Genomic DNA, 12,529 nt, shown 5'->3' with positions numbered 1-12,529 from the left:
CCCAGAAAAAACAACCAAGTATGCAAACACAAATACTGATTTATCTTTTTTAAATACACAATCTTCTCCCCTCAAGGCACTGCCGTCCATTAGGCATTCAAGTGGAGTGTTATCCAAAACACCATCACAGATTCCAGTGTTTTCAGAAATTCTGTTTTAATTTCCTCTATCCTTGCAGCCTTGCCTCTATGAAGCTTTTAAATCACTTGCAGTGGACTCAACCCAACCAGTGCTTTGGACATTGCACTCTCCAAGGATGGTATAAAAGCTGGGGTTAGGAGTTCCTCAAAGTGTTCCTTCCACCTCTCAATGATATCCTCAATTGGGGGGTAGTGTTTTCTTGCCATTGATGAGAAATGCTTGGATGACAACCTACCTTTCCTGAGTTGTCTCTATTTCTTTGTGGCTGTCTGAAAGTCAATCACCTTTGCCTAACTAAACTCTGCCCATAGGATTCCAAGGGTATGCCACCCATTCCCACATGCTTTAGGGAAAATAAAACAAGACTCACGGACGATATACAAAAATAACAGGGCACATGTTTGGATCCAAGGATATGTGTTACAGCTGCACTAATATTCTAATATGTGTTTGCTTACAAACGCTGTAACAACTTTTTCACTTGTGTTTGTGCAATATATTAGTGTTTGACAAACACGTATACAGTATATTCTGTAGTATAGTACAGGGGTGGGCAAATTGCGGCCCGCGGGCCACATGCGGCCCGCTAAGAGTTTTTTGTGGCCCGCCAAGACGGTCAGAAAAATCCGCCTTGAACCGAGATTTCCTTCCCGTGCGTGACCGAAGATTTGTCTCGTATTTTCCACTAGGACGGCCACGTCAATACGCATGTGCAGTGTAGGAACGATGCGCAGTGCTTTCCCGGTTGATCTGTTTAATTTCAATTTTGTCTTTGCAACAGTAAATATATAAATTTCCAACTTTAGTGAAACCATGAATCCTCCGAAAAAACGTAAAATCGGTGATGAATGTCGTGTGTTTAATGAAGAATGGACAAACAAATATTTCTTTGGTAATACAGGGAATAAAGCAGTGTGTTTATTGTGTCATGAAACGATAGCCGTATTTAAGGAGTACAATCTGAAACGACACCACGAAACAAAACATAGCGAATTTGGCTGCAAACTTTCCAAGGAAGAACGCAAAATAAAAGCTGCGGAGTGTGTGAAAAGGCTGAAGAAGCAACAAGAATTATTTACAAAGCAATCAACACTTCAAAATAGCGCTACAGAAGCAAGTTTAATGGTAGCCTACAACCTTGCTAAACGCAACAAGCCTTTTTCGGATGGCGAGTTTATTAAGCAGTGTATGGTAGAGTGTGCAAGCGTATTGTGTCCTGATGTGAGAAGCAAATTTGAAAGCATTTCATTGTCAAGAAGGACTATAGTGCGGCGCATTGACTCAATTAGTGACGAACTCACAGAACAGCTGAAGACTGCGAGCAAAGATTTTGTTTGGTTTTCTTTGGCACTGGATGAGAGCACAGATAATGAAGACACTGCACAATTACTCATCTTTATCCGTGGAATTAGTGAAAATTTCATCATCACAGAGGAATTACTTGGCCTAGAATCAATGAAAGATAGAACCACTGGTCAGGACTTGCTTGAGTGTGCTGTGAATTGCGTGGAGAAAAGTGGCTTGTCCTGGAACAAAATGGCAAGCATTACAACAGATGGGGCCAGCGCTTTCATTGGAAAAAATGTAGGTATGGTTAAGCTTTTAAAAAACAAGTTACAAGCACAAGACACAGACAGTGATATCTTGTCTTTTCATTGTATTTTGCATCAGGAGAGCCTTTGTAAAGCTGCACTGGACTTAAAGCATGTGGTAGATCCTATTGTTAGTGTGGTGAACACAATCAGAGCAAGGGCACTCCACCATCGACAGTTCAAATCTTTTCTTGAGGATGTGGAGGCAGAGTATGAAGACGTAATTTACCACAACAGGGTGAGGTGGTTGAGCCTGGGCAAAGTGATAAAAAGAGTCTGGGCATTGCAGAATGAAATCCTCTTATTTCTGGACACGAAGAAGATATCTCATGATTTTGTTACAAAAATAGGATGTGAGGAGTGGAGATACGAGATGATGTTTGCAGCTGATGTATTTGAGAAATTGAATGAATTGAATGTGACATTGCAGAGAAAGGGGTTGTTTGCACATGAAATGTGGAAGCATGTAAAATCATTCAAAGCAAAACTAAGTCTATTTGCAAGGCAAGCAGGTGAAGGCAATTTTTGTCATTTCCCTTTATTAGGAAAATAGAAAGTGCCTGAAAGTGTTTCTGCTAAGATTAGGGATCATCTGCAGAGTTTGGAGGATGAGGTCACAAGAAGATTTCAGGACTTTAAGAAAATTGAGCCTAAATTCAATTTGCTCTCTTATCCCTTCACTGCTGATATTGACACAGCACCTGAGGAGCTGCAGCTTGAACTTATTGACATGCAGTCAGATCACACTGTGAAAGAAATGTTTAATGCTGTGACATTAGTTGACTTTTACAAATCTTTGTCTGCTGAAAAATTTCCATGTATGAAGAAATTTGCTGGGAAAATGTTCTCTATATTTGGGTCTACATATATTTGTGAGCAAAGTTTTTCTTGCTTGAAGATTAACAAGAGTAAATATAGATGCTCTTTGACAGACATTAACTTGCAGGCTGTGATGAGAATCTCAACAAGCAATCTCACTCCTGATTTCAAAAAAATTGTAGAAAAGTGTGATAGGGTACATTTGTCTCATTATTGATTCTAAAATTAAATGTGCTTGCAGCTATAGATATGATATTAGCACAATAAATAAATAGAATATAAAACTGCTACTATTTTATTTAATTTATATTTATTGATTTTTATAGTACAATTTATACCTTTTCTGAAATGCAAAGTTAACTAATGAATGCAATCATTTTAAAAGGTGCGGCCCTCCGCTAACATCCGCTTCCACAAAGTGGCCCCCGAGCCAAAACAATTGCCCACCCCTGGTATAGTATATCAGCCTAGTTATTATGTCATTCGCACATACCCCTTCCTCTGTCACAGTAGATTATTAACTGTTAGTTTGTTTCTTATGTACATGTGTAGTGCTTTACATTAACAATAGATTTGTGACAAATAAAGGAACACGTATAAAACAATTTGAGGTTTCTATATGTTTTCACATGCATTGTTTTTCTCTGTTGCAGTTTTTTGTGGCTAAACTATTGTACAGTGTAAACATTGAAAGGTCACATGAGCCTATGCATTATGTATTTATTTATATTTACAGGCTGTTTTGGACAGTTTGTTGCTTACTTCTGTGGCTCAACTTTCATTGAAAATAAGACATCATGTGGATAAAACAGCAGGAAAAATCAGGTAAATACTCCTCTTTGTTACATTGTCATTTTCATATTCTTGGCCAGGAAGACTTTTTTTGCATTTTATATATGTAAGAATGTAGAGAAAAGCCAAGCAAAATGACACCTTTTATTGCCTAACTAAAAAGATTACAATATGCAAGCTTTCGAGGCAACTCAGGCCCCTTCTATCTTGCCTGAAGAAGGGGCCTGAGTTGCCTCGAAAGCTTGCATATTGTAATCTTTTTAGTTAGGCAATAAAAGGTGTCATTTTGCTTGGCTTTTCTCTACATTCATAATGGCTAACACGGTACAAAACCCTAGTACTACAGATATATGTAAGAATACATTTAGAGGCATAAACAGTCTTAATTATACACATTTCAAGTGAAAGAAACTGTTGATATTACATTTATTAAAGTATCAGAAGACCTACTTCATGTACTGTATATAGTTTTAATTTTTAATGTTTACAGCCTGCTACCACTGTGGCCCTCACTAGAAAAAATGGTTTCAGAAATCAAAATAAGATGAAACAGAGTGGAACTTCAATATACAGTGCATCCAGAAACTATTCACAGCGCATCACCTTTTCCTATGTTACAGCCTTATTCCAAAAGGGATTAAATTCATTTTTTTCCTCAGAATTCTACACACAACACCCCATAATGACAATGTGAAAAAGTTTACTTGAGGTTTTTGCAAATTTATTAAAAATAACAAAACTGAGAAATCCCATGTACATAAGTATTCACAGCCTTTGCTCAATACTTTGTCGATGCACCTTTGGCAGAAATTCCAGCCTCAAGTCTTTTTGAATATGATGCCACAAGCTTGGCACACCTATCCTTGGCCAGTTTCGCCCATTCCTCTTTGCAGCACCTCTCAAGCTCCATCAGGTTGGATGGGAAGTGTCGCTGCACAGCCATTTTAAGATCTCTCCAGAGATGTTCAATGGGATTCAAGTCTGGGCTCTGACTGGGCCACTCAAGGACACTCACAGAGTTGTCCTGAAGCCACTCCTTTGATATCTTGGCTGTGTGCTTAGGGTCGTTGTCCTGCTGAAAGATGAACCGTTGCCCCAGTCTGAGGTCAAGAGCGCTCTGGAGCAGGTTTTCATCCAAGATGTCTCTGTACGTTGCTGCAGTCATCTTTCCCTTTATCCTGACTAGTATCCCAGTTCCTGCCGCTGAAAAACATCCCCACAGCATGATGCTGCCACCACCATGCTTCACTGTAGGGATGGTATTGGCCTGGTGATGAGCGGTGCCTGGTCTCCTCCAAACGTGACACCTGGTATTCGCGCCAAAGAGTTCAATCTTTGTCTCATCAGACCAGAGAATTTTCTTTCTCATGGTTTGAGAGTCCTTCAGGTGCCTTTTGGCAAACTGCAGGTTGGCTGCCATGTGCCTTTTACTAAGGAGTGGCATCGGTCTGGCCACTCTACCATACAGGCCTGATTGGTGGATTGCTGCAGAGATGGTTGTCCTTCTGGAAGGTTCTCCTCTCTCCACAGAGGACCTCTAGAGCTCTGACAGAGTGACCATCGGGTTCTTGGTCACCTCCCTGACTAAGGCCCTTCTCCCCCGATCGCTCAGTTTAGATAGCCGGCCAGCTCTAGGAAGAGTCCTGGTGGTTTCAAACTTCTTCCACTTACGGATGACGGAGGCCACTGTGCTCATTGGGACCTTCAAAGCAGCAGAAATTTTTCTGTAACCTTCGCCAGTTTTGTGCCTCGAGACAATCCTGTCTCGGAGGTCTACAGATAATTCCTTTGACTTCATGCTTGGTTTGTGCTCTGACATGAACTGTCAACTGTGGGACCTTATATAGACAGGTGTGTGCCTTTCCAAATCATGTCATGTCCAATGAAGCTGCAGAAACATCTCAAGGATGATCAGGGGAAACAGGATGCACCTGAGCTCAATTTCGAGCTTCACGGCAAAGGCTGTGAATACTTATGTACATAAGCTTTCTTAATTTTTTTATTTTTAATAAATTTGCAAAAACCTCAAGTAAACTTTTTTCACGTTGTCATTATGGGGTGTTGTGTGTGGAATTCTGAGGAAAAAAATGAATTTAATCCATTTTGGAATAAGGCTGGAACAGAACAAAATGTGGAAAAAGTGATGCGCTGTGAATACTTTCCGGATGCACTGTATTAGGAGCAACTGATGGATATGAATACCTATTATATCTTATAAAATAACCATGAATTTAAATTTGTATCAGCTAGTTAAAAGAACAAATTCACTTTTAACATTCTATGTTACATTTACTGTATGTTCATAAGTATGCTCACACAGCTACATTTAGGATCTCTATACATCTCCATTCCTCCCTACTCAGTTGATACTTTCTCCTTTTTGTAGTAAAGTTATAGTAAAGTATTTTAATCTAATCTTCTCATTTGCTAGAAACAGAGTAACGCAGTGAGTATTTATTTTCGTTTATTTTATAATGGCATTTTATTTTTTTCTTCAGAATATTGTTTAAGGACAAGGACAGAAATTGGGAAGAGATTGAAAATAAATTACACGCTGAAAGTGATGTGCCACTTTTGAAAACCTCTAACAGGGTAAGAGACTGTGCACTTTGTTCCAAGTTCCTATGAAGCAAATTTTTAATTCCTTAATTACATTCCTGATTACATTTTGCCTGAAGAAGGGGCCTGAGTTGCCTCGAAAGCTTCCATATTGTAATCTTTTTAGTTCGCCAATAAAAGGGGTCATTTTGCTTGACTTTTCACTAATTCCTTAATAAAAAATTGAACTATTCAATATTCATAATGATGGATCTATGTTCCATTTTTTCATATCTTGGCATCCATATGATTATAGTACTATGTAGAATGAAAAATTAAAAATATCCATATGTTCTACAACGGTGCCTGTGAGTTTAGACACTGCAATTAATTTTATTTATTATAGTGTGTAATAATTAGACTTCAGTTTCTTGTTTTAATTTGCTTTTCTTGGTGTTCACCAATAAATTGACAGTAATCTGTTTTTAGATAATTGCAGGAGATGCAGGTATTTTTCTTTTAGGTAATTATGTATTACATCTGAAGTCTTAGTCCCGGGGACCACATGTGACTGCAAATTTTGTCCCAATCGACTTGATTTTAATTGGACTGTTAATTAATTAAGCAAGCTGTCAAGTTTGGTTTTTAGATTTTTATCATGATCATGATTTTCATTCTGCTTTTCAAAGTACCTAATTAAATTATTTTCTAATGAGCACATTGCTAGCGTAGCTGCAGTCTTTCAGCATTAGGCATTGTTTGCCACAGTCATGGTTGTCATTAATATGATTTAATTAATGGAGCAAACTACACAGAAAAAAGGCAAATGTTCCAATATGTTTTTCATTCTGTATTTTACAATGCAAGAAGTCTTGTACTGAAATTGTAGCTGACAACATAAGGTGCGTGTACAGAAGGAAAGTATTAACTCCACACCTGGACCAGGTTCAGTGTTGTGAAACATACTATGGAGGGGTAGTTCCACTTACAGTGCTGCCCCAAAGCTACAGAATAACAACAGAAAAGTAATCACAACACAGATAATAATTTTTACACTTAGCTTGTATTAAATAATCATGCATTGTGCAATCCACACCAAGATCTGCTCATTGGAATTCAGCGGGATGAGTACAGATACATTAGTTAGGATGCTCGTGCTCTTTCATGTCGTCTCAGTTAAGTGAGTCACTATTAACAGCCTAGCCATTATCTTCTCCATGTTCTGTTGGAATGTACAGAAATTTGGAGGGTGGAAGGCAGCTGAGAGATTTTTATGGTCTCTCGTGTCTGGTGTCCATTTGCCGAGGTGTGGTAATGACGTCTATAGCTTTAAGAAAATATTATCTTGATAATAGAAATAAATCTGTGTTTAACTGGGAACTTCATAACCCAATCAACCCCCTCACTAAAAAAAAAAAAACACAACACCCAGCCATCGACATTTTTATTACAAACCTCTGGACCACAGAACGTTCTGTGCTTCACATGGCAGGGCCCATGAAATATACGTATTTAAAAGAATAATATTTCATAAGCAAGTTGTGCATGTGATTGCAAGCCGTATTAAATACACAGACCACAGTGACATACTGAATATTGTTTGAGCTTAGATCATTGATCATTGCTACATCTAAAACTTTATAAAGATATTTGTAGCTGTTGTGTACTATACATTGATCATATGCTCTGAATAAAGGTGCTGTGAGGTAGCTGCAGTAAACAGATGAATGATACCTAATGAGATAAGTCATTTAACATTTGTGGAACCGTGTTTTCATTACATGGTTAGTATTTATCCAAAATAAGGATATCTAGGTAAATACACAATACAAAGTGGTTTACTTAAGCAAAATGTTCATAGATAATGTGTCATTGGTCAAAGGTTTCTGTTACACAGTTAAAATATTTTTTCTAATTTATATTTATTTTCTCTCTTTATCTAGGAAATTTCTTCAATATTACAGGAACTGAAAAGAGTTGAAAAACAACTGCAAGGTAATGTTGGTGCAATTTGGTTATACTTTCTAATAGGTGTAACATTTTTAAATTTATCATTTATGCATTTTTAAAATTATCCGTCAAGTATGTTGAATGATAATTCCTCTGTAGGAGTTGCTCTGCAACAGTGCACTGAACTAGTGCGCCTTACTCCCTGAAGTCTACGGAGCATGCAGTATGTTACACATGTAGCTTGTCTTTGAAACAAGCGTATCCTACTCAAGAATGTACTGTTTTCTGTTAAATAAAGTTAATAAGATAAAAACAATTTGCAATGCAGATCATTCTCGTTGCAGTATTATAGGAAGAAATTTTGAGTATACAGTTATATAAAAACATAATTTAAGTTGTAGCACCTTTAGTGCTTAATGTAAAATTTCAAAATTGGGTGAGGTTCTGAAATTCTTGTCCCACATGTTTATTCAGAAAACCCGAATTTGCATCCTGCTTACATAATCTTAACTTGCATAGCCTTTAAACAGTGGTGGTACAAACAGGAAAAAAACTTGCATACAGTATGGGAAAATAAGTAAAAAGGAAAATAAAACTACAATACAGAATTATTTGAGCAGCTAATTGTATATTGAAAACACATTAGATAATAATCAAGTATGTATGTATATACAGTTAGGTCCATAAATATTTGGACAGGGACAACGTTTTTCTAATTTTGCTTCTGTACATTACCACAACGAATTTTAAATGAAACAACTCAGATGCAGTTGAAGTGCAGACTTTCAGCTTTAATTCAGTGGGGTGAACAAAACGATTGCATAAAAATGTGAGGCAACTAAAGCATTTTTTGAACACAATCCCTTCATTTCAGGGGCTCAAAAGTAATTGGACAAATTACATAACTGGAAATAAAATGTTCATTTCTAATACTTGGTTGAAAACCCTTTGCTGGCAATGACAGCCTGAAGTCTTGAACTCCTGGACATCACCAGATGTTGGGTTTCCTCCTTTTTAATGCTCTGCCAGGCCTTTACTGCAGCGGCTTTCAGTTGCTGTTTGTTTGTGGGCCTTTCTGTCTGAAGTTTAGTCTTCAACAAGTGAAATGCCTGCTCAGTTGGGTTAAGATCAGGTGACTGACTTGGCCATTCAAGAATTTTCCACTTCTTTGCTTTAATAAACTCCTGGGTTGCTTTGGCTGTATGTTTTGGGTCATTGTCCATCTGTATCATGAATCAATTGGACTGCTGTATTTAGCTGGATTTGAGCAGACAGTATGTCTCTGAACTCCTCAGAATTCATTCGGCTGCTTCTGTCCTGTGTCACATCATCAATAAATACTAGTGTCCCAGTGCCACTGGCAGCCATGCACGCCCAAGCCATCACACTGCCTCCACCGTGTTTTACAGATGATGTGCTATGCTTTGGATAATGAGCTGTTCCATGCCTTCTCCATACTTTTTTCTTGCCATCATTCTGGTAGAGGTTGATCTTGGTTTCATCTGTCCAAAGAATGTTTTTCCAGAACTGTGCTGGCTTTTTTAGATGTTCTTTAGCAAAGTCCAATCTAGCCTTTCAGTTCTTGAGGCTTATGAGTGGCTGGCACCTTGCAGTGCACCCTCTGTATTTACTTTCATGCAGTCTTCTCTTTATGGTAGACTTGAATATCGATACGCCGACCCCCTGGAGAGTGTTGTTCACTTGATTGGCTGTTGTGAAGGGGTTTCTCTTCACCATGGAAATGATTCTGCGATCATCCACTTGTCTTCTGTGGACGTCCAGGTCTTTTTGCGTTGCTGAGTTCACCAGTGCTTGCTTTCTTTCTCAGGATGTACCAAACTGTAGATTTTGCCACTCGTAATATTGTAGCAATTTCTTGGATGGGTTTTTTCTGTTTTCGCAGCTTAAGGATGGCTTCTTTCACCTGCATGGAGAGCTCCTTTGACCGCATGTTGTCTGTTCACAGCAAAATCTTCCACATGCAAGCACCACACGTTTTATCTGCTTCATTGATAATGACATAATGACAGACTTGCCCACACCTGCCCATGAAATAGCCTTTGAGTCAATTGTCCAATTATTTTTGAGCCCTTGAAATGAAGGGTTTGTGTTACAAAAATGCTTTAGTTGCCTCACATTTTTATGCAATCGTTTTGTTCACCCCACTGAATTAAAGCTGAAAGTCTGCACTTCAACTGCATCTGAGTTGTTTCTTTTAAAATTCATTGTGGTAATGTACAGAACCAAAATGAGAAAAAAGTTGTCTCTGTCCAAATATTTATGGACCTAACTGTATATGCATGCAGTAATGTCTGTATATCTGAAGTTCCATGACACTTAAAAAAAAACAAAAAATACCCACTATTTTCAGTATCGGCTCAATAGTATATAATTAATCTATAATAATAAAAGGCAAAGCCCTCACTGACTGACTGACTGACTGACTCACTCATCACTAATTCTCCAACTACCCGTGTAGGTGGAAGGCTGAAATTTGGCAGGCTCATTCCTTACAGCTTACTTACAAAAGTTAGGCAGGTTTAATTTCGAAATTCAAAGCGTAATGGTCATAACTGGAACATATTTTTTGTCCATACACTGTAATGGAGGAGGCGGAGTCACGTATCGCGTCATCACGCCTCCTACGTAATCACATGAACTAAAAACAAGGAAGACATTTACAGCACGAGTCACACACGGGAACGAAGGTAAATGACGTTAATTTTTGACTGTCTTTTAATACTGTGTAAGCATACATATTAACACATGTGCAATTAAACGTGTGCATTTACAGGGTGATTTCTCAGGCTTAAAAGCTCACCTTTTATCAAACGCGGGAAGAAAGGTAACTGACGTTGTTCACTGTATTTTAATACTGTGTAACCATACATATTAACACATGTCCAATTAAACGTGTGCATTTACGGGGTGATTTGTCAGGCTTAAAAGCTCGCCTTTTACTAAAAAGGTAAATGCAAAACTATTTTCAATCAGTTTATTGAAACGCTCCCGTTAAGGATTGCAATAACATATTCGCGAGATAAAAGAACGAAGTAGGGGGAAATGGAGGAACAGCCGCAAACAGCGAACAGCAAAAAATTAAACAATTGAGAACGGAGCGAGTTAAGCGTACAAGCATGTTCATAAGGGAAACAAAGCACGGTGTAAAACGTAAGTTTCAATTAAGTTTATAGAAACGCTCCCGCTGCGGATTGCAATAACATATTCGCGAGATAAAAGTTTAATGAGAAGACACGAGGTATAAACGAACCACACGCCGTGGTGCAACGTTAGGGGCAACAGTTTCAACCATTCTATGATCTGCTTCTCGCAACTGAAAGACGGCACATGGCGGATGTTAGCCGACTTGCTGACCGCAACGTTAGGGGCTTCAACTATTGCGCTGACGCCACATCTCAGTGCCAACACTTTGCAGACTATACTTAAAAGACACGCCCTCCTCACTGGACAGTTAAAAACAGCAATCAAACTAACGATGACATCAAGCATTACCCAATCCAAAGTAGGAAAGGAGGCATCTTCATAAAATGCGTGTGGGATGATTTGTATGAGACGCTGCTTTAAAAAAAAAATGATAAAAATACGTGATAAATCCCGTCCAGTATTGATTCAAAACGGGACGCGCAATTTCATTCTCAAACGCGGCACGATTCCGTATTTTAAAGGACGGGTGGCAACCCTACAGTGCCAGGTAACCACCCATACAATCAGATTGTGATTCAGACTAGGAATGCAATGAATGTAATTACCCCGATCTACATACAAGGCGAAAGTCTTGCAACATTCAAAGATGATGGTTTGGGATAAGTACACCATACAACATAAAAGAGCTTATGAAGCCTTGAACCGAAAAAAGCAAGATCTCAGAGATCGTAAAAAAAAAAATAGGAGGTAATGTCGTTTTACTCGCTGTAGATTTTAGTCAAACATTACCAGTTATTCCACGAGGGAGACCTGCAGATGAACTCAACGCGTGTTTAAAATCCATGCTTCTCCCACGCTCGGTTATATGTCACGTGTTCTCGGGTAGGTGCACCAAAAAATGTATACATTTAAGCATGTAATGGGCAAACAAAAAATGAGGTATACCCGAAGGCACTGCAGTAGTACTTCATGTAACTTTACTTCTTAAATGTTAATGTTTTACTGTTTAATAATTTATACGCTTCTTTTATCAAAATACCACTGACAGCACAATGCACGATAACATGGAGTGAATACACCATACGCATCCGCCCACGGCTGCCCTGCTGTGCGCAGATAGGAGTTGATTCTACAATAAAATAAAATAAAGATAAAAAGAGTAAAACAATCATCACCCATAAAGCGTGTGTGTGTGTATATATGTGTATATATATATGTTGATATGTGGATGTGTGTATTTTATATATATAAAACACAGCAACACTCATAACAATGACAACACAATTACATTGACAATCATGTTACGTTATTTTTAAAATGTTTCCTTTTTTTTTCATAACCTCTTTAACACACTACTTCTCTGCTGCGAAGCGTGGGTATTTTGCTAGTTTATAATAAAAGTATGATTTAAGAAAAGATAGCTTGGATCCTCTTGTCTATAAAATCTATGCATCATTTCTATTTGATATTGAAATAATGTTTAAACTTGATTAGCTTTTTTCACTCCTGCTTTACTCTTTCTTACTATGTAA

At 38.1% G+C, this 12,529-nt stretch overlaps 1 protein-coding gene across 7 annotated transcripts in view; it reads left to right on the top strand.

The window, feature by feature from the left end:
• cep170aa (centrosomal protein 170Aa) overlaps window positions 1-12,529 on the top strand; it is a 115,512-nt gene that overhangs the window by 100,715 nt on the left and 2,268 nt on the right. For all 7 annotated transcript variants that reach the window (XM_051919111.1, XM_051919110.1, XM_051919114.1 and 4 more), the window contains 3 exons: window positions 3,289-3,377; window positions 5,843-5,936; window positions 7,826-7,877. In XM_051919111.1, the coding sequence (XP_051775071.1) occupies window positions 3,289-3,377; window positions 5,843-5,936; window positions 7,826-7,877 (235 nt within the window). The remainder of the gene's footprint in view (window positions 1-3,288; window positions 3,378-5,842; window positions 5,937-7,825; window positions 7,878-12,529) is intronic.

This window comes from Erpetoichthys calabaricus, chromosome 15 (genome assembly GCF_900747795.2).
Source record: "Erpetoichthys calabaricus chromosome 15, fErpCal1.3, whole genome shotgun sequence".
Taxonomy (NCBI): domain Eukaryota; kingdom Metazoa; phylum Chordata; class Cladistia; order Polypteriformes; family Polypteridae; genus Erpetoichthys; species Erpetoichthys calabaricus.
This window is presented reverse-complemented; position numbering and strand designations above follow the sequence as displayed.